The sequence below is a fragment of the Pseudorasbora parva genome, chromosome 19 (genome assembly GCF_024679245.1).
Source record: "Pseudorasbora parva isolate DD20220531a chromosome 19, ASM2467924v1, whole genome shotgun sequence".
Lineage (NCBI taxonomy): Eukaryota > Metazoa > Chordata > Actinopteri > Cypriniformes > Gobionidae > Pseudorasbora > Pseudorasbora parva.
This window is the reverse complement of record NC_090190.1, coordinates 9723556-9746060: the sequence shown is the minus strand read 5'-3', so window position 1 is coordinate 9746060 and position 22505 is coordinate 9723556. Positions and strand designations below refer to the sequence as shown.

General features: G+C 38.8%; 1 protein-coding gene across 3 annotated transcripts in view; it reads right to left on the bottom strand.

The window, feature by feature from the left end:
- csmd2 (CUB and Sushi multiple domains 2) overlaps window positions 1-22505 on the bottom strand; it is a 367226-nt gene that overhangs the window by 5670 nt on the left and 339051 nt on the right. For all 3 annotated transcript variants that reach the window (XM_067426365.1, XM_067426366.1, XM_067426367.1), the window contains 16 exons: window positions 19816-20004; window positions 19516-19689; window positions 17304-17486; window positions 15199-15375; window positions 13919-14098; window positions 13631-13804; window positions 12973-13146; window positions 12540-12613; window positions 12338-12449; window positions 11976-12155; window positions 9763-9828; window positions 9452-9613; window positions 7067-7179; window positions 6005-6092; window positions 3567-3699; window positions 3301-3478 (listed from right to left, as the gene is read on the bottom strand). In XM_067426365.1, coding sequence (XP_067282466.1) covers window positions 3319-3478; window positions 3567-3699; window positions 6005-6092; window positions 7067-7179; window positions 9452-9613; window positions 9763-9828; window positions 11976-12155; window positions 12338-12449; window positions 12540-12613; window positions 12973-13146; window positions 13631-13804; window positions 13919-14098; window positions 15199-15375; window positions 17304-17486; window positions 19516-19689; window positions 19816-20004 — 2339 coding nt within the window. In that variant the 3' untranslated portion in view covers window positions 3301-3318. The remainder of the gene's footprint in view (window positions 1-3300; window positions 3479-3566; window positions 3700-6004; window positions 6093-7066; window positions 7180-9451; window positions 9614-9762; window positions 9829-11975; window positions 12156-12337; window positions 12450-12539; window positions 12614-12972; window positions 13147-13630; window positions 13805-13918; window positions 14099-15198; window positions 15376-17303; window positions 17487-19515; window positions 19690-19815; window positions 20005-22505) is intronic.

Here is a 22505-nt window from a genome sequence, read left to right as displayed (position 1 = left end):
CTTTAGGCATTTTTTTTTTTTTTTTTTACACATACTGTTTAATGTTTTAAAACCTTAAAGGGGTACTTCAGTGCTGGGAAGATGAATCTGTATTTAAACTGGGTCATTAATGTAGTAGAAATGTGAAATTATTTTTGAATTTGGTGCCTTCTAGACTGAGAAAAGACAGAAAATGTATTTTTGTCTCATGGGGATGAAAGACTACAATTCCCAGAATGCTTCGCTGCCCTGTGAGGCCATTCCCAAGGCCACCACTACTGGATTACTGTGACTGAGTTGAAGACACTACAATTAAAAACTGAACGTGTCTGTTCAATATAATGATGCAGGAGTCAGATAAATGAGCTGATGAGCTCTCGTGATGAGAGCTGAGGTAATCGCGACTACACTCGCGGCATACATTCACAACGCGAGTTCAGTCTGGCGCGATTCAGTTCATGCCTTTGCAAGCTTAACTTTCATAGAAATTAATTTGAGAAGTTAAGACTTACATTGCTCACCATAGCTCCGTTTAAATGAGTGCCTGTAGCTGCGAGCTGAGCTCTGAGTGTGATCTCCCATCGCCCATGCGTGAGTTTAAAACATGTGGAAATGGCTCCCTCTGCTGGGTGTAGTCTTTAGCCTATGGCCAAACATTCCTCCTATGATGCAAATATTGTCAATTTGCATCATAGGAAGAATTTTTCCAGAAATAAAATGCAATAATCTCTTCTCTCGGGGGGATATGGGGGAAAGCACAATCATTTGAATATACTCCAGGGTTTCTACTGATACAAAGCCATATGCTAATCGCTGAAGTAACCCTTTAAGATATAACGTAAGTGTGTTGTGTACATTGCCTAATCATAAGCTTGTTCAGAAATGGTGACATGTTGATAAAAAAAAAAAGTCTCATTTTCTCAAAATACCTAATTTAAATAAACGAATATTTGATTTTTATGAGCCCAAATATTCAAATACAATAATTTGGGAAAATGCCCATCCCTAATTTTAATTGCATTTTATATCTGTTAAGAGGCACAAAGACACCCTTTACGTTATGCCCCCATCACTGCCGTTTTAGCTGAATGGGGGGCTCTGGGCATTAACTGTAACAGCTCCGTGTTGCAAGCACCAATCCGGTTAGTTTTTTTCCCCTATAGACTGTACTCACAAAGATATAACGATCAAGATAAACTTAAAAAATTAGCTGGAGTTGTCCTTTAAGGGCTGCACAGACTAGTCAACTTTACTCTGACATGACACTTTAAGCTTGATGTCAACTAGTAGCTCTATTAGGTAAATTGTCTTTGTTTCATTATATGCCAACCGTGATAGTTCAAAAAAAGGCAAAAACACTTCTTTCCTCAAGTTTGCATGCAACTCAAGTAGTATTAAAGATATCTTAATATCTTTTAGATTCTGATGCTTAAACTTTTCTTTTGGTATCTTCATTTTAAAGGCCCTATAGGTTCAATATCAAAGATCTGGAGAACTTGATGTTAATTTTCAGTGGTCAAAAACCAAATGTGGTTCACTTTGCATACAGCTGATACTTATTGCATCTAAAGGAACGTCTGAAGAATAAATCATGTTTAAATTAGAAATGTATCTTGTTTCCCTCCATCAAAATAACCAGACTGTTTGAATTAATTCACACGCAATTGCTCACTAATGCATTCATACAAATAAAATCTTAACTGTGCAACTATCTGTAGCTGATTTAGAATGAGTAGAAATCTGTGAGAAATATAATGACCCAAAGACAAAAGAACTGATTAAAAAGAAGCTGTTATGTTGGAGCAGTAGTTTTGTGGGCAGCTCTGTGTCATATGCCATAGTTGTACGCAAGGCAACCCACGGTTAAGTCTCAGCTCGAGGTTCAGGCTTAATGATGTCATCAGTGACTTTCATCACATAAATGTCGACTTTAAAAAATCTGAAGTCGTTCAACCCCATCTGTAGCCACACCAAAAGTAGCTAACTAGATTTGAAGCAGCTGAATCTCAATTCCTAATGACAGTGCTTTTGATTACTTGCTCAGCTTAATCGGCACTCAAAAATACTATGCAATTTTTCTTTTAAAAGTAGCTCATTACTGAAAAGGCTATTTTAAAAACAGCTGAGGTACTATTAGGATACCGAAAAATGTAGTTAATAGCAATGCTACTTTTAGTTAGTTATAGTCCAACAATGCTTGTCAGACAGAATGGAAAATAGAGAAAGAGGGGTACTCAACACAACTGTATCAGAGACCACAGTAGCAAAAATCATTTTTAACTCTTGTGTAATTCATAAAGCAATAAAAAAAAGGCTCAAATCAGCAGAACAGACTTAAATACATGGGATACAGGGGGGAAACCAATTAAAAATCCTGCCCAAGTTCATAGTCTGCAGCTTAGATTAGGTGCTCTTTATATATATAAAAAAACTCTGAAGAGGGTACAACAGCTGATATAAATACATTAAAATTCAATACTTCTCTATCCTTATCCCCTTGCCTCAGCAGTTTGTTTTCCATTTTGTCTGAGGGCAAAACTAGTGCGATGAAGTCGGTTTCAGAAGTAACATTTCTTCAGTTTTAATTCCTCCACTCCACACTCAACATTCAAACAAACTATATGCTGAAAAGGCAGTTTGGGTATAATAGCAGACATATACATCAAATGATGCCACTAAATCATTCCAAAGCAACTATGTGAGTATAGATTGCTTTTTTCCCCTTTCCCTGAGGTCTATGTCCTCATTCGGCTTATTACGTCGCAAGATTTTATCTGAGTTTGGCAATGACCTTTTCATCTTGGATGCAATGGTAGTTTGTACAGCAGTCTAATGAAGCACTTTAGATGTGGATGCAGAAAGCTAAGGTCACAATATGACTCTGAAATCTAGAAAAAAGTCTAACAAGTTCTTCTAGAAAGAATTAATTAAAAAAATTATGGCATTATCAGCTCATAATGCACAAAGTTAGGATACCATTTCAAAAGAACAAATTATCTCTGTTTTAAAACCTGATGGACTTGACAGAAAGGCTTTTTAAAAATGTAGTTGATCACCTGAAAGATGGTTATTAGCTAAAATATTTGGCTACAATGTCATAACTAGGTATGTGCCTGAAGCAAAAAAAAAAGAAAGAAAGAAAAAAACACGAAGGAAACATTACATTTAAAACAGGCTTCGCCAGTTTTATGAAATTCCTGCAGACTTCCGTTTTTATCCGAAAGAGAAGCAAATGATTTTGAGATTGTTACAGCTATAGATACAGGCTAACGATGTAAGCATATTCTCACTGAGAAAGTATTGTTCTGGTTGAAGACTTACCTTTGACTACAGCCATTGCTATACTGCTGTGCACACTGTGCTGACCGTGAACTCTGTCTCATTGGCCATGATGTCAGTGGGCTGGATATTGCGGTCATACATAGGGTTTTCGAAAGTCGCCCTTCCGTTGGTGTTCTCGTGGCCCGCATAACCATTGAAGGGTACTTTGGGCCTTTTCCTGAAAGCAAGCAAGACATATTAACAAATATTCTGTAGAAGTGATTCGTAATGCATACACAAAATAAATCTTTCGCAAACCGCTTTACCTGTGTTTGTAGAGATACAGAGCAAATCCTGCTATAATCATGGCAATAAAAGGCACTAAAATGGCTGCTGCCACTGAACTGCTATTGGAGGCAAAGTTATAGCCTGTATTCTCCCCATTTGGATCAAGGCCCTCTGTAAAATAACATACAAAGGAAACATTAAGAACATAACAATAACTAACCTGAAAAGCTGTGTCAAAGCATGTGTTCAAATCGATTTTAAACCACTAAATAAATGAAATGGGGCAACTTCAAATTCCAATGTTTTGTATAGCTAAGCTGGGGGATGTTTTTGGGAGGATGTGTGTTAAACTGCATTATCTTGACAATGCTTTTTTTAATTACAGTTATCAAGACACGGCAAAGATTAAGTCATTCTGAATTCACTTTTTGATTTCAACCACAGAGCTTTTCCAAAACAACAAGAGAGTGTCAGTGCACCTGTTCATCAGACAATGCCAAAAAGCTTCCCAATAACATCAAGGCTGCAAGTGGGAGATTCAATTAACTAACTCAATAGAGCCAGCTCGTCAAACCAACATAAAATGATGGAATATGGGCGTGCGCGCACACATGCTCTTTCCACTACAGCCCCTCTTATTAATAAATCTTCTGTTTGCTCAATCTGTCTGACGATGTTGGGATAGGAGTCTATACAGCTGTCGTTTATAAATGAAGGGGCACCTGCTTCATTACAGCAGGATTTGACAGAACATTCATGGTTTTGCCTCCACAAGCTGTACACTTGATACTTAGACTGACTCTAGTTTTCCTTTCTCTCTTTCTGAACTGTATTATAATACATAATAGCTATTGTGGGCGGAATTGGCAGTATATATCATTTTAAGCATATCATTGATAATTAATTATAGAGGAAACGCAGACTCGACATTTTCATTGCTTTAAAGCTGAAGTGTGTATTGAATATTAAAATACTTTGGCAGTTTAAAAAAGTAGAGACAACTATATGCAAATAATTAATTCCTAACCATCTGACACGGATAAACCCCTGAATGAGCACTGCAAAAAAAAAAAAAAGAAGCTTTTCTTATTAGTATTTTTGTCTTGTTTCTTTTTAGCCTGGATGCCAGATGAACTCAGCCCCGCCCGCCCATTCAGCTTGAGTTCTCCGGAAAAAAATGGTGTTGGTGAAGTGTGTGTTATTTTGGCAAAGTTGCCTGCTAAAATGTGCATTCCTGGGTCTGTATAATTATCACATAATTGAGGTCGCTTCAACCCGCAGACAACAACCTGTGGGAAAACCGCAGACTTGGCAACACAGTGCAGTTGAGTTCTGTTGACATTTGACAACTAACGTTATGCGTAGCTCCATTGCTCTGATTGGTTGTAGGTCTATCCAATTGAGGTCTTTCCTGGTTCGGTTGAAACGCCCCATATAATTACAGCCCAGTGGAGCAGTATCAGACTCATATTCTGACAAGAATTGAGCATGACCATATCAGGCTAGTTTCTTGTCTAAATATCTGAAAATTCTTAAATCAAGATTCATTTACTAGATAAGTGCAATGACATAAAATATATATTTTGTTATCTGGAACATAAAATCCAAATTCAATTTTTGCTTAAAACAAGTAAAATGATCTGTCCATGGGGTAAGAAAAATAATCTTGTTACAAAAAAAGAAAAGAAATTTCAAACAGAAACAAGATTTTTCTAAATGAAATCTAAATGAATCTTGATTTAAGAATTTTCAGATATTTAGACTAGAAACAAGACAAAATTACTAAGTAAGAAGAAAATTTGTTTTGTTAAATTGAGGTTATTACCCTAATATTTTGGGCCAAAATATATGCATTTCATAGATCTCAAACTCTAGAACTCAACAGGTAGCCGTTTGTAATGCCCGATCAGAGAATGCAGAGATTTCATGAAGAATACATCACTTGCATAGAATACTATGGTATACTAATGGTATACTAAGGTAATAGACTAAACGGTTTCAGACAATGGACTCATTTTAGTGTCCTAGGTGGACAGTGGACACGATTCAAGATTGTTCATGAAAGCGGATATGTTAGTTCGATCAGTTACAAGAAGGCTTGGGTAACCTGTTTGAAAACAGTCAGTTTTCACTATTCTGTTTGGGGTTTCTATCAGTGCAGTCATGACGCACTTAGATACTCTGTTTTTTGTAAGAAAAAGAAGGAATATTTGACTGTCACTTTAGATGTTTTACACACAAAAAACTTTTCACTTTCATTCATCCTCAAAACACAATTGAAGATATTTTTTATTTAGCTTGATTTCTGATCCTTCCATTTGAAAGTTAATTTTTGCTTTGAAGACGAACAAAAGTCCTTTGCGTGTGGAGCTACATAAGGAGGGGTAACTGATGACAATTTTCATTTTGGGTGAAGCTAAATCTTTAAAAAATTTGGTTTAAAAAATGACGTGTCCTAAAAGACAAGCACACATACCCAGCCTCTGAAGTCCAAACTGGCCGAAGCCTTTTCCTCGAACAAAGCCTTGATATACAAATGAATCAGATGAAGGCATGTACGACACCTGTGGAGAAAAGTACAAGAAGGTAAATGTAAAGATTTTTCAAAATGTCAAAAATTAAACAGTAAAATGTGTCACTGATGTGAAAGACTACTCATGTTTGACATTTACTTTCCCCCATCATTCCTCACCGAGGTATAAAACGTGTACATATGCAAATACAAACACACAGACACATAAAAAAGAGCTTTCTCCTTCATCCTCTACCTCTTGTTCTCTCTCTCTCATGAACACACACACACAAGAGCCACACACTCATGGCCCACACTTTTAATTACACTCTCCCAGGTGCTTGTCCCGAGTGCATTGGAGGGGGGTAGAGACGTCTGGCCCTGATTACCTAGCAATGATTTAACTGACGTTTTAATTAAAAGAAAAACTTTGTCGGTGCTCGCCTATCCCCAGGAGTGACAAGGTGTGTGTGTGTGTGTGTGGTTGAGGGTTTCAGTAGTTACAAGCAGCCCAAGGTCTGGCCCTAGACAAGAGCCCTTACATCAGGCTGTGAGTATTAAAGTACACTTTGAGCACTCCCAGGTTGCAGTAAAGGCATAGAAACCTTAACCTTTCAAAGACGGACCACAACTTTCTGAAGACTACATCTGCAAGTCATACCATAAATCAGAAAGGACTTGCATCAACATAAAAGCACAGCTGTTGAAATCAAATGTAAGATGCTTCTTTTCCCCAGTCTCCTTAAAAATAAGTCAATTGGATGGCTGGGTCGAGTTAAATCATGTTTGTGGCTTAAATATTTGATCTGTGGTTGCTTAATATCTCCAAAGCAAACAATCTATTTGAATCTAATCCATTACAATGTGGAAAATCTGTAGAATCATCACAATGATTATTATTTCACACTGCAGGGAGTCTCCATTTCAAAACAACAGGATAACGATTCTATGGATGTACTGCACACAAGGGCTTCCTGTGACAACTGCAGTGAAGATCAGAGGAAACCGAAAGAGGAATGTACATACATGTCCGTCCAGTGCCCAGTTGTCAATTTTGAACTTGTTAACAAAGATCTCCACAGGACCGCGGATCTGATACACCTGCAGCAACAACTGGGCTTCTTCCTTCTTATAGATACCTGCAGGAATGGAGAGTATGTGAGTGTTAATGAGGCTGTTGACTCTTTCCCTGCCATTGACAGGAATTGCCATCATTTGTGAGAAAATGTTAGGGCACCATTACACAAGATTACTGAATCTCCTGATCAAAATACAGAAGATTCAGAACGAACATTACTACAACATTACATTAATTTTAAATATAATGTAATGTTACTAAATGAAATGCAATCTCAGGACAAGCTACAGGAATGCAAGCATTGGAGGCGTTTATGGATTTATTCCTCTATATGGATCTATTCCTCGAGATCTATAATATATATACTTTTTTTATTTCCTATATATACAGTCCCTGACAAAAGTCTTGTCCCTTGTGTACAAATTGACCTAAAGTGCCGCTGAAATATATTTCTAATCAAGATTTTTTTTTTACAAGAAATGACTAATTTTAATCCCACCAGCTTTTGTGATAATGTTTCAGTGAAAAACTAAACTTTCAAAAAGTATTCTAATATTCACAGCTTGGTAAAGCCCATTGAGTCAATTTTTGCAAAGACAAGTGTTGTCACCTTGTCATATGAGCTTCACCTGTGACTAATAATGGATCAATTAGGTCTCAAGTGTGTATAAAAAGAACCCCAGTACGCTAGACCTTCACATCAACTGAAACTAGACCTCTGCAAACATGCCTAAGATTCACCCTGAGACTAAAGTTTTGATTATCAAGAGGCTGAAGACCAGATCCACTGCTGATGTGGCAGACACCTTCACTGTGTCTCAGCGTCAAGTACAGAGGATAAAAAAATATTTGAAGAGACTGGAGACGTTTTTGACAAGCCCAGGTCAGGCAGACCCCGCAAGACAACTGCTCGAGAGGACCGTTTGTTGGCTCGAAAATCCAAGGCCAGCCCATTTTCCACTGCAGCAGAGCTCCACGAGACCTGGTCACCTGAAGTCCCTGTGTCAACCAGAACAGTTTGTCGGATTCTGTCTCGAAATGGCCTCCATGGTCGAATCAGTGCCCAGAAGCCAGCACTAAACAAAAGACAATTGAAAAGCCGTGTGGCATTTGCCAAGGCCCACAGCCTGCTAAAAGGATGGACGCTGGAAAAGTGGCAGAAGGTGGATTTTTCAGATAAATCTTCTTTTGAATTACACCACAGTCGCCGCAAATATTGCAGGAGACCTACTGGAGCCAGAATGGATCCGAGATTCACCCAGAAAACAGTGAAGTTTGGTGGTGGAAAAATCATGGTCTGGGGTTACATCCAGTATGGGGGTGTGTGAGATCTGCAGGGTGGAAGGCAACATCAATAGTCTAAAATACCAAGAAATCTTAGCTACCTCTTATATTCCCAACCATAAAAGAGGCCAAATTCTGCAGCAGGACGGTGCTCCATCGCATACTTCCATCTCCACATCAAAGTTCCTCAAGGCGAAGAAGATCAAGATGCTCCAGGATTGGCCAGCCCAGTCACCAGACATGAACATCATTGAGCATATGTGGGGTAGGATGAAAGAAGACGCATGGAAGACGAAACCAAAGAATATTGATGAACTCTGGGAGGCGTGCAAGACTTCTTAGCTATTCCTGATGACTCCATCAATAAATTGTATGAATCCTTGCCAAACCGCATGGATGCAGTCCTTCAAGCTCATGGAAGTCATACAAGATATTAAATTTGGATCTCACAGCACCACAACTTAATTTGCTGACATATTTTTGTATTTGCAGTAAATTTGTTCCATTTCTGTATAGGCGACAAAACTTTTGTCTTGCCAAAATTTGCCCTTTCTGTCTTGATTAAATGATAAATATTTTTTCTATGAAAATTATTTATTTCAGTGCATTAAACATCATTTGGGAGGGTTTTAGCTTTTCATATGAGCTATTTCTAACACCAATTAATTAATTAAAAGTCAGGCTAATATCAGGTATTTCTAGAAAATAGATAAGCGACAAGACTTTTGTCAGGGACTATATATATATATATATATATATATATATATATATATATATAAAACATGACTCCTGTGATACGCAGTCCTGAGGATCTGTAGAGGTCCTTTACTTTTTTCTTTTCTTTTTTTTTCCTCCATGAAAGCAAAAAAAAAAATGGTTTGGAATAAGTAAATAGAAATTTATTTTGGCCTAACTTTTGTTTTTTAAAGAACACAAAACACAGTGCTGGGGGCAGTACGAACTAGAAAATTGCAATTACCTTGCTACTGAAGCATCATAAATGAGTGGTTGGTAAAATGTGTTGCGAGGTTGAAATAAAAAACACTCACCAGCCAGATTGAGCTGTACTCCGCTGTGGTCCATGAGAGTGCCATTGACCCGATTGCTGAGCGGTTCAAAAGCAGTTATGCTAAGCATTGCTGGCTGCTTCTTCCCTAGATATTCATACGAACCCCTCCAAAGAGAGTTCTTAGCAAAAACCCCACTTGGCACTGAGATGGAGGCACACAAGTGAAAAACAGGTTGATGAAACCAAAGACGAGTGTTGTTATACATTCAAGTGACTAAAATATTTTAGAGAGATTGTTAATTAACTTCCATTGAAAGATTATTTAAATTTATGGTACACAATGAAACTTACCGGGTAGTTTTGTGTTGGGCGGCTCTTGCACTGTTCCTACAGTTTTTCCGCTTGGTCTGTTATCAGCTACGGGAAAAGTGATATATGGTGTTAGAGGAAGAGAAAGAATAAGAATACAGCAGACTGGACATTTCACAAGCTCTACCAATAAACATGCATGTGTGTGTGTGTGTGTGTATACACGCACTCGATTGGGACACCTCTCCATAACATTGACTTCAGGTGTTCAAATCACTTCCATGGCCACAAGTGTTTAAAATGAATCACTTAGGCATGCAGACTGCTTCTACAAACATTAAAGAATGGGTTGCTCTCAGAAGCTCAGTAAATTCAGGTGTGGTACCATGATAGGTTGCCACATGTGCAATAAGTCCATTGGTGAAATTTCCTCACTAAATATTCCACGTGTTAGTGATATTATAACAACTGGGAACAACAGCAACTCAGAGTGGTAGGCCGCGTAAAAGCACAGAGTGGGGTCAGCGCATGCTGAGGCTCACAGTGCACAGACGTCACCAATTTTTCTGCAGAGTCAATAACTACAGACCTCGGAACTTTGTGTGGATTTCCGATTAGCTCAAGAACAGTGAGTAAAGAGCTTCATGGAATGGGTTTCGATGGCTGAGCAGCTGCATCCAAGCCTTACATCACCAAGTGCAATGCAAAGCGTCGGAGGCTGTGGTGTAAAGCACGCCACTACTGACTCTAGAGCAGTGGAGACGTGTTCTCTGAAGTGACGAATCACACTTCTCCGAATGCCAATCTGGGTTTGGCATTTGCCAGGAGAACGGTACTTGCCTGATTGCATTGTGCCAAGTGTAAAGTTTGGTTGAGGGGGGATTTTGATGTGGGGTTGTTTTTTAAGGATTGCCCTTACTTCCAGTGAAAGTAACTCTTAATGCTTCAGCATACCAATACATTTTGGACAATTTCATGGTCCCAACTTTGTGGGAACAGTTTAGGGATGGCCCCTTCCTGTTCCAACATGACTGCATTAAACCCTACAGATTAAGAATGGGATGTCATTAATGTGCATGTAATATACTAGATTATAAAATATGTTGAATGAATGTTGCAATGTTTAATATGAAAATAAATGTGATTCGGTTGTTTTATTATATATGCATGGTCATGAGGTACATTTGATCTCACTTAATATGTCTGAATACCCAGTGAAGTCTACTTCACAGGACATTATAAGATGACTGGACACTGGACATTGGGGAATAACAGCTTTATTAGATGTCATAAGACTATGTTGCTTCTCTCTGGTCTCCCAGAGGTGCTGTTAATATCCGTTCACTGCAAAAGGCCAGAACCCTGCTTTTATAGCTTTATTATAAAATATTTCAGCAACATATTTCAACAGCTTTTAGAGTGTGATCCATTTAAGCTTTAACTTGAGACTAAGACCATTTTCCTTTAGCAGAGTAAAAAGCAAATTGTTAATCTTATATTTCTGCTCTACACTCGTCACTGTATCGGAACTGTTTATCTGAGGATATTTTAAAGCAGTCTATGCTGTCTAAAACCAAATCAATGCAATCCACTGGGCTAATCAGAGCTCTACTAATACGAACTTTCCCCAATAACATGATGAATTGGGCACAGCGATCACGCCAGTTGTGGAGATGAAACAGATGCATGTGGCCATTTATCAACATTTGTTGAGAAGAAAAATCACAAAGTTGTTGAATACAGTAAATCATTAAATCTGAATCAAGCAGATGGGCTACGGTAAAGCGCGTGTGTGGTACGGACAGGCTCAAAAGCAATCGATAATTTTGGTGACATGTTAAAATGTTTGACATTTGCATGTAAAATCGCATTTCATTACATTTACATTTAATCATTTAGCAGACGCTTTTATCCAAAGCGACTTACAAAAAAGGGGAGAGCAATAGAAGCAACGAAACGAACAAGGCCAACAACCTGTAAAAGCTGTAAGAAGTCTCAGTTAATTAAGCATTTTTTTTTTTTTTTTTTTTTACAAAAAACAACAACATTTAAAAGGATAGTTAAGTGCTATTTTTTATTGTTCAGGTACAATTGGAAAAGATGTGTCTTAAGATGTTTTTTAAAAATGGCTACAGACTGCAGCACGAATTGAGATCGGCAGTTCATTCCACCAGGTGTATTAAGTATACTTTAAATATACATTAAGTATACTTTGGTTTGTGGGCTCATGTATTCATAAAGCATTTTCTACATACCTGCACACAACGGAGGTTTCCCTGTCCAGCTGCCATCGGCCCTACAGGTGCGGTGTTCAGACCCTCCAGCCAGGTAGAATCCAGGCTGACAGGTGTAGATGAGCGTATAACCCAGAGACGGCAGCTCTATGGCACCTACATCCGCCTGAGCAGGGAGCTCCGGCTGATTACAGTGATGAGCTGAGGAGACAGAAGGAGAGAGAAAATATTACGTTGTACAAAATCGCTTGAAATCAGAAAATGTTGTTCAACTTCATTCACTACAGATAATAACTATTTGGAACTATTTTAATGCATTTACAAAATGCTAACAAGAAGTACAGTAACAGAAGGCTAATATGTTTTGTAATATTGTGGCTAACCGATGCACTCAGGCTGCATGCCACTCCAGGTGAGGTTGGGCAAACAGGTCCGAGAGATGGAACCCAGAAGAATGTGGCCCTTTCTGCAGCTGTAGAATACTGAACTACCAATCTGTTGATACAAACACAAATAATCAATAAATTACAAAAAAAGCGAGTTCCAGACGTGCTGAAAACAACCCTGATCTGATGTATCTGGCACCTGGTAGCCTTGAGAGTTGTTCTGGTGGCCAAAGAGAGGAGTGCCAGGATCTACACAGCTGGTGTGACTGGGATCTGTAAAAAAATAAAAATAAATATATATATATATTCACAGCATTGTGCCTGTAGAGTATTAGCATTTATACATATGTCTCAAGCTAGTACAGATATCACACATCTAGGTATATATGAGATGAATACAACATCCAAAGGAACAGCATTATAAAACGCCCTTTTTCAACATTGATAAATGTTTCTTGAGCACCAAATCAACATATTAGAATGATTTCTGAAGGATCATGTGACACTGAAATAATGGCTGCTGAAATGTATCTTTGCCATCATTTATTTTAATTTGTATATAGAATAATTAAAAATAAAAGATGTTAGTACTGTTTTTTTATGGGAAGAAACATGAATACATAACTCCTGACCTATGCAAGAAGGCTGGGTTCCACTCCAGGTTCCATCATATTGGCAGTATCGCCGAGCAGAGCCAACCAGTATCAAAGGCGGGTAACATGAGAATGAAACAGAGGACAGGTATGTGAACCCTCTGTCTTCCCGCTTGCCTTGGGATGGTATCCCTGGATCTCCACAAAATACAGCTGCAGGAAATAGAATTAAATTGAAAACACTATTCTATCAGGTATTAATATAATTATTTATTTTATTATTTAGTCTGAGAGCATATCCAAGTGTATGCACATTTTAATGTCCATGTCCAGAAAGGGAATAAAAACATGAAAGTAGTCCATATGTGACATCAGTTAGTTCATTAGAATCTCTTGAAGCATCGAAAATACATTTTGGTCCAAAAATAACAAAAACTACGACTTTATTCAGCATTGTCTTCTCTTCCGCGTTTGAAAACAAACATGGAAGAGAAGACAATGCTGAATTATTTTTGGACCAAGATGTATTTTAGATGCTTCAAGAGATTCTCTTGGACTAAATATAAAATATCTTAAACTGTGTTCTGAAGAACGGAGGTCTTATGGGTGTGGAACATTAGGTTAACATTAGGGTGAGTCCTTAATGACATAAATCATTTTTGCATGAAGTAACCCTTTACAAAAGATTCAGACTTACGAAAACATTGAGGCCGTTCGCCACTCCAGTTTCCTGTGCCCTGGCAGGTAAGGATGGTGGGAAGGGAAAGCTGGTAACCCTGATTACAGCTATAACTTATGCTGGACCCCCACTGGAAGTCAGTCCCCATCACCTGCCCATTCGGGATACTAGGAGGTGCCCCACATACAATGGCTGTGAGAGGACATAGACAATCAGTCATGAGTTTGTTGAACTAGTGCTCTAAAATAATGAAATAAATAAAATGAGTATACATGAAGGTTTAGTTCACAGGCGGTGGGCTCGAACCTTTGCAAACGGGCCTGGTGCCATTCCATGTGCGGTCCTTGGTGCAGATGAGCGTGGAGGCACGATCGGCATCCATAGTGAAGCCTGGCGAACACTGGAAGCTCACAGTGTGGCCAAACGTGAAGTCGCTGCCTAGTCTAATACCATTAGCTGGCACTCCAGGATCTCCACAGTTGATGACTGGAAGTGGGCAGAGAGAGTAAAGCAAAAGTCAAAGGATGGCTGAAAGCCATTTGTGGTGCAATTAGAGGGAGTATAAGGCTGAATGACAAGTGAGGTGTGTGCCAAAATTTGGATGATTTGGAACCATTTTATAATTAGCCGTTTCATTGAAACAGATATCAAATTTAGGCAAAAACATTTTCATATTAAAAGGGTCATAAACTGGAAGCAACACGTTTTTTTATCACTCTAAGTGGTGTATTTAAATTAATGAACTGTTTTAGGCAGCAGCTTTGGGAGCCTCTTTCCTCTAGTCACTTCCTGTAGTCTGAGGCCACCGGCACCTGCTCTGTGCCAAAGACACCAATGTGTCTGGAGCTGTAATGTTTGCACGTGACCTCCATTAGCTCAGGGTCTGAACAGTGAGCATTGTGTTTTTATGAGCATGGCAAGTCACTCGGGCGGCTGCCAAAGATGGGGGACAGGGCTAGTCTCTATCTCTCCGACACAGGGCTGCTATGTATACGTCCCTGATCAGCTTGTGTCCAGGGCAGGGATAATGGAGAACACTGTCCCTCATTATTAAGTCCTGAACCACAATGCATTGAAAAGCTTCACGCTAACAAAACCAATTCAACTCCAGCCTTTGGATTCCTCAAGAGTACAGCCACGAGAGCTGTACTATTCAGAGCAGTTTAGCCTAAATAAATCTTGAGAATAAAACCGTGCCTTTTCTAAAGCCACTTAAAGACCCCATGAAAAGACACAATGAGCATAGTTGACTTATCCCGCATTCCATTCAACTTGGAAAGTGGGAATTTCCAACTACTCAAGAAAGCCACTTGAATTCAGGCTTACAACATGGAAACTTTCCAATTTGGCAGTCCACAACTTTGATTCAGTCAGATGGTGCTTGCATGGTGAACATAGGGTCACTCCGCATGACTAACTTTAACTGGTTGCATGGGGAAATCCTTCTCCTTCACAAAAACTGTCCAAACATGTGGATTTCTACTGAAATGGCTAAATGTTACAAACATTCACCAAACAATGAGACCTTAGAGATTAGCTACTTTAAAATAAAAGGTTTTCCTCCTGTTGAAGTATTGATAGGGCACCTGTGCATTCAGGCATGTCCCCGGTCCAGGTGCCATTGACCGTACAATGACGGGTGAGCAGGCCATTGGAGTAGTAGCCTTCTCTGCAGGAGTAGGTGATAGAGCGGGAAAACACAAGTCCATCATGGAACTGGATCATGGCGTTGCGGGGAGTTCCAGGGTTGCCACAGGAGATCACTGCAAAAAGACAACAAGAGAACGTCAGATGGGATCCAATGTGAGAAGCAAGGTCAGTGTAGAACATGAATACCAGGTTCAATAGAGGCCAGCACACTACTAGGCATCTAAACAAATTACTGGACTCGCACCTCGCTTAAACTGGACAGTTATTTTTTAATTTAGTGTGTAATTAATAAACACGTTTACTGCAGGAGATTTCATACATTAGACAATCCTCTGCCCCAGGAAGGGGCAGATGGAGCTTATTCATGGGTGTGTGCCAATAAAGAGCAGGTGGGCATACACTCAACTAGGGATGCCACCAATATGGGCAAGAGGTTTGAGAACTGGAGATCTGCCAACATGAAAACAAAGAGCTTGAACATTGAATCACAAGCTTAAAACTATAACAGCAAACTAGGGATTACCTGCCGTTATTTATACACACCCGTGTCTTTTGGCTCTTAAAAAAGATATATATATATATATATATATATATATATATATATATATATATATATATATATATATATATATATATATATATATATATATATATATATATTTTATATATTGGACACCAACCAAGTGGTTAACCAACATAGCTTCACATATGTTTATAGGACAATGTCATTGGTTTCATGGCTTGGGCAGCAATTCATTTACAATAAATTTTGCAACTAAATATGAATTAGAAGTAATAAGAGTAGACTCTGCTAAAATATCTGCTTATAAATATAAACGCTTCTGCTAGTCTACTGATACTCTAATGAGAGTTGATTGACTTTAAATTGCAAAGTTATTGCAGAATCAAAAATGGGATAAAAGTTTTTTTGTATCACGGCCCACTAGTTGATCGCCACATTATCATAATGTAATACACACCAATTCTGAAAAAAAATGTTCATAATACTTGATACAAGTGAATGCTGGGACATCAAACATTTTGGAGATGACATAAATTAAAAGGGAAAAAAGTATTCTTGATCTACCCTTGCACTTTAAGGCAATTCGCTATTTATGGTGCGTTTAGGATGTAAATTTATGATAGAGGGTTTAGGCTGTTATTGATTTGTTCTCTTGAAACGTCGGCATTTTCTCAGAATCCACCTTTTAAGCCACCACAGTTTGCTGAACTGGCATGGATAACAATAGCCCAAGGGTCAAATCAATAGAGAAACACAAACTTAGGCACGCACACACATTTCAAAAACACAACCCCCAAGCATTTGGGAGGTAGGAATGGATTTAGATGACAGTGTGCTTTGTAGCAGATGCAAAACTAAAAATATCTCAAATGTTTAGGGAAGACTGTTAACAAGATGTGAGATGAAACAAATGGCTGGTGTTAAAAAAAGTGGGGTAAGAAAAATGACAGGCATCTCCACATGGATAATTAACCTGTGTTTTTTGCTTCTCTGACATGCCTTTCTTTAGGATGTCAGCCTGACTCCACAACCAGACTCAACAAACCAACACGAACAGAATAATAATGCTATTTAAGAAAGAAGCAGAGACTGCAAACACAGCAGTGCAGTGTCCAGGGGACCGGCAGGGCCGGCACAGTCCTTTGCGCAACTTGACTGGATAGTGTTCAGCATGTTGGGAGAAAGGAAACACGATACAATGGAGGTCTAACATGTGTACACCCCAGGTGTACTAAGCCACTTTAAAGCTACAGCAGAGAACAGACGAGAACAATCAAGATGAAAATAACATTTCATCAACCACTTTCTTTCTATCTCAGTCTGTCTTCATCTCCCTTTCTCATTTTGCACAAAGTTAAAACACAAGGGAATTTGTGTGAAGAATCAAATAACTCTTTGTCAGAGAAATTTGCATAGGCTACAATTTTGGGTGAAGTAGAATCTTCCAGAGGCAGAAGCAATTAATCATGCGTTTTCCACCACATTCTTCTGCAACCACCCAGGTTTCATTTTTCTTACCATGGCATTCAGGCTGGATGCCCACCCAGCTCCCGTTAGCCAGACAGGATCGTTCAGAGGAGCCCGTCAGGATGTAGCCGGGCTCACAGCTAAATCGTACGATGCTCCCTACGGAGAACTCTTCTCCCAGACGGATCCCGTGCACTGGAATGCCAGGGTCTCCACATAAGCCGGCAGAATCCCCTGAAACAACACACATATAAAGATTAATATGAGCACTAATTTGACTCTCAATCGTATCTGTACAAGCAGGGATCACAAACCAGTGATATTGTTTCATATGGCAGTTTATCACTAAATACAGTTGGTATATCCCTAAATCCAGCCTGCAATAGCAATTTTGACTATTTTGGTTTGGCCTTTAAACTGGCACATTTCAATTGTTTTCCAAATGAAAAAAAAGAAAAGTCAAATAAAAGTAAGTAAAAAAAAATGTACAAAAATAAAATTAAAATATATATTGCACTGCATGCACAGTACAAGGAAAAGGGAGCGTTTGTTAAGCTTGTATAACCAATTGACGTGTGGCACAACTCTATAAACTAAATCACAATCATTAAAATCAACGGAGCTGTCTATGCACTGTCAATGAACATTTGGTTTAAAGTCCATCTTCAAGAAAAACACTCAAACTAGTCCAATACAAATCCCCTGATAGCGAATGAATGGAAAACTACAAGAGATAGATGCCCCGCAGGACTTCCAAACTTGCTCTCTATTACATTAGGTTTTTATTTAAAGAGGTTAACTGAGATTTACACAAGATGATGAGTAATTTCATTCCTATTTATTGAGCAACTCTCAGTGGTAGACCTGGAAAAAGAGATGAAAAAGAGGCATCACAGTGCCTTGGTTTAGGTGATAATTTACTTTGGATAAAAAAGCACCAGGGACAGAAAATTTCCTTTAATTTCCCCGCTCATAATGCCGACATGTGCACTCCATGATGTTCTTCAGTAAATCCTCTTATTTTGATCCACTGATGCATTTACAAATGATATTTCTATTCCCCATATATCCTCTGGTAATGCTCAACAAACAATCACTAATCCAAAATGAATGGAGAGTTTTTGTGAAGGGCAAAGTAAATATTAAAGAATCACTACTATTTGCATACCGCTATCTTTTTCAGAAACTTGCACTGACAGGCCAGTTATTAAACACAAGGTGTGCCGACTGTTGCAAAAAAACCTTAATGCACTTTTTGACAGCTGGCAGAAAGAAACTGCAATCTTTTGAGAAATATGAATGTTATGAATTGTGACATTAACCTGTCAGTGGTTTTACAGCCAGGGATGAAGCTCTTCTGGCATATCTGAGGGCTGCAATGGGCTGATGTGTTTATAGTGGAGCAAGGCAGCTCATTACCTGGCAGGCATGTGGGAGTCTGTGTCGCCAAGCCCAATATGAAAAGATTAAAGCAGTTTATGGGGGGGGGGACACTCCTTGCCCTTCCAGACGCTGACTAGATAGCTATATTGTATTGCCACCCGCTGATCTGAGCTGTAATCCTGAAGCCATTCATTCATCATCTCACATGCTTACGAGACCTCGGAGATGGTGTCATCTCAAAGGAGCCTTTGCCTTGACAATGTGTAAATATTATATTTATTTATTAAAAATTTTAAACCTTGGAGTTTACTGTTGTATGCGTCTGTTTCATATTTACAAAAAACACAAGAGAGCTAAATAAGGAAAAATAATAATAATTAGTACTTTGGTTTAGTTGTGCCCTGAACACACAGCATAGAATATTTGCATATATTCCATAAGAAAAAAATGATTTATACAAATGATCCTGTCCAAAAGTCTCCATAGCCTTCATCGCTGTTTGTTTGAACACCAGTAACTGTTTTGTAACCTTTCTGATTGCTGTGTGTAAGTCTTTGCTTTGTCCTGAGTGGTGAAGCTGGATCTCAGAGCATGCTGGGAAGTCAAAGAACTTGCAATACCTAAAGGATTGTTGTCAGTCCCACAGCTCAGGATGAAATAGGCACTCAATATGTTTTGAAATAATAGTAGATAGACTAATTGATGTAAATATAAAATATTACAAATAAATATATTTCTAAAATAACTGATATATTAATGAAGTACTAAATCAAGTTTGATAAAAACATTCAGATGATGCAAGTAGTATCTAAACCTTTGAGCAAAATTGTAATTGTGTGGATAAGATGTGCATGTTGAGAAGGGAAAAGATGTTGAGTACCAGAGCAATGTGGAAGGGAGCCGCTCCATTGGCCATCCAGCTGGCACATGCGGGTGGTATTACCCACAATGGTGCGCTGGCCGATGCAGCTGAAGCGGATAACAGAGCCCACTGTGCGTCTGTCCCCTGAGATCTGTGCATACGGAGGCATGCTGGGACGATCACACAGAACCACTGCGGCACATAGAAAAAAAAGGCAACCCTTACCCACAGTGCACAATGTCACATGTATAAACATATCAAAGTAAAGTAGGTTATGGAATTATTTGAGTGACGGTTTATCAGGCTAAGGCGACTTACAGAGGCACTTGGGTAGGGAGCGGTCCCATGTGCCATCTCCCTGACAGCTCAGAGTGCTGGTGCCCAGCAGGTAGTACCCAGGGTTACAGTTGTAAGAAACTGCAGTCTGGAAACTGTAGCGATGAGGCCCACTGGGCAGGACCTGTCTGACACCATTTTCAACATGTCCCGGATCAGTGCAGTTCACAACTAGAATGAGCGAAAGAAAGCAGGAAAGAAAGAAGAAAGACAAAAATAAACTTCTGATGAATACTTTTGAGAAATACACAGATTGGGATCAGTAATCTTTTATTTGAAAAATAAAAAAAATTTTTTTTTTACTTATCTATTTGAAAGAAATGAATACTTTTATTCAGTAAGGATGCATTTATAACTGATCAAAAGTCACAAAGACAAAATATTTATTCAAATAAATGTATATTATATATATACATATAGAAAGGGGGATTATGAAATCCATTGCCGCTTCAATATACCTGTATCCAAATTTAATTTATCATCAAAGCCTTAGTCAATATTTATCCTCCTATATTATTATAATGATTTTTTAATGATTCTTTCTAGTTATGATTTTACTTAATCTGATTGATAAGTTTGTAATTGGTCTTTGAGGAATGCAGTAACAGTCTTTGCTCACTTAGCTCGCCTTCCAGATATGAAATATGGATTTGTCTTTCATTTTTATTATATTTTATTCATTTTATATTTCCATTTACGGAAATAAATAATTGAATGAATATTGCCTGTACTATTCTGTACTTTCACACATGCTATCAGTATGTTTTGGGAAACTTTCGGCTCAGATCAGCTGCAACCTTGGAGAGACTGTGTATATCTTTGTTACAGATCAGTTTTGAGAAGGTATATAATGGGCATCCTAAGAAATGGGTGGACTTGTTGTTCTGAACAAGCTTGGGCCTGCTCCAGATCTGGAAGGTTCAGCTAGAATATACAGCTTTAACTATGTAGTCATCACAGGAATAAAGTACAGAATATATATATCTCTCTCTCCTCTCCACCAATCAGCTGGTGTGTGTGGTGAGCGTTCTGGCGCAACATGACTGCCATCGCATCATCCAGGTGGATGCTGTACATTGGTGGTGGTTGAGGAGATTCCCCCTTCTATGTAAAGTGCTTTGAGTGTCTAGAAAAGCACTATATAAATGTATAATAATAATAATAATAATAATAATAATAATATACACACACACACACACACAAACACAGATCAAGCATAACATTATCACCAACATTAATTCCTGATATTGTGTTGGTGAAATCCCCCTGCAATTTACATTCTGTGAGAGAGAGCCCAAGCCTTATGGGCGGGTTGAAAACATGCAGAACTAACTCCTACTACTGGCTGTAGTCTCTAGCCTCTGGCCAAAAAAGCCTCAGATGACGCCAAATGACTATTTTTGTGTCATCTAAGTTGTTTTTCCAAACACAAAATACAGAAATCTCTAGTCTCAGGGGGACATGAGGGAGGAAAGCACGGTCATTTGAATATAATACTGGGTTTCTACTTATGCAAAGCTTAATGCTAATCAGTGAAGTGTCCCTTTGAGTCATGTAAGTTGTGAGGTGGGGCCTCCACGGATTAGACTTGTTTGTTCAACTTGTTTGTGAAATCTGGGGAATTCGAAGACAAAGTCAACACCTCAAACTCGTTGTGCTCATTAAACCCCCTGAACCATTTTTGCTTTGTGGAAGGGCGTATTATCCTGCTGAAAGAGACCACAGCCACCAGGGAATACCGTTTCTATGAACATGAACACAGTTTCCATGAACTGCAACAATGCTTTGGTAGGTGGTACATATCAAAGTAACATCCACATGGATGGCAAGACCCGAGACTTCCCAGCAGAACATTGCCCAAAGCATCACACTGCCTCCACTGGCTTGCCCTCTTCCCATAGTGCATCCTGGTGTTCCCAGGTAAGCGACACACACTCACCTGGCTATCCATTTAATATAAAAGAAAATGTGATTCAACAGGCCACCTTCCATTGCTTCGTGGTGAAGTTCTGATGCTCACGTGCCCACTGTTGGCACATTCAGCATGGACAGGGGTCAGCATGGGCACCCTGACTGGGCTGCGGCTATACAACCCCATACGCAAAGAAAATGCGATGCAATCCTTTCTAGCAGAAACAGCATTACATTGTTTTGAGCATTTGACATACAATAGCTCATCTGTTTGATCAGACCACATGGGCCAGGCTTTGCTCCATACGTGCATTAATAAGCCTTGGCCGCCCATGACCCTGTCACCGATTCACCACTGTTCCTTCCTTTGACTACTTTTGATAGATACTGACCACTGCAAACTAGGAACACTCAACAACAGCTGCATTTTTGAAGCTGCTCTGACCCAGTCGTCAATCACAATTTATATATATATCAGTCCTGTAAATATTACCATTGTCTACTGCCTCAGCCCACGGCAAGGGTTCTGAATAATGGACAACTGTGACATGCAAATCATGTTCAACGCAATGTTTTTGCTTGTTTGTGCCATTAATTGATTTGTGCAAATATTTTAGTGAATTGTGTAAAATAAATGACGCTACCAGAGGGCGCAATCCATTTTTTAGTGAAATAGATCCATAGACACTAACTATTCACCACACAAAATTACAAAAAAAAGAACAAAAAATTTTTTTTTGTAGAAGATTAAAGGCTTCTGG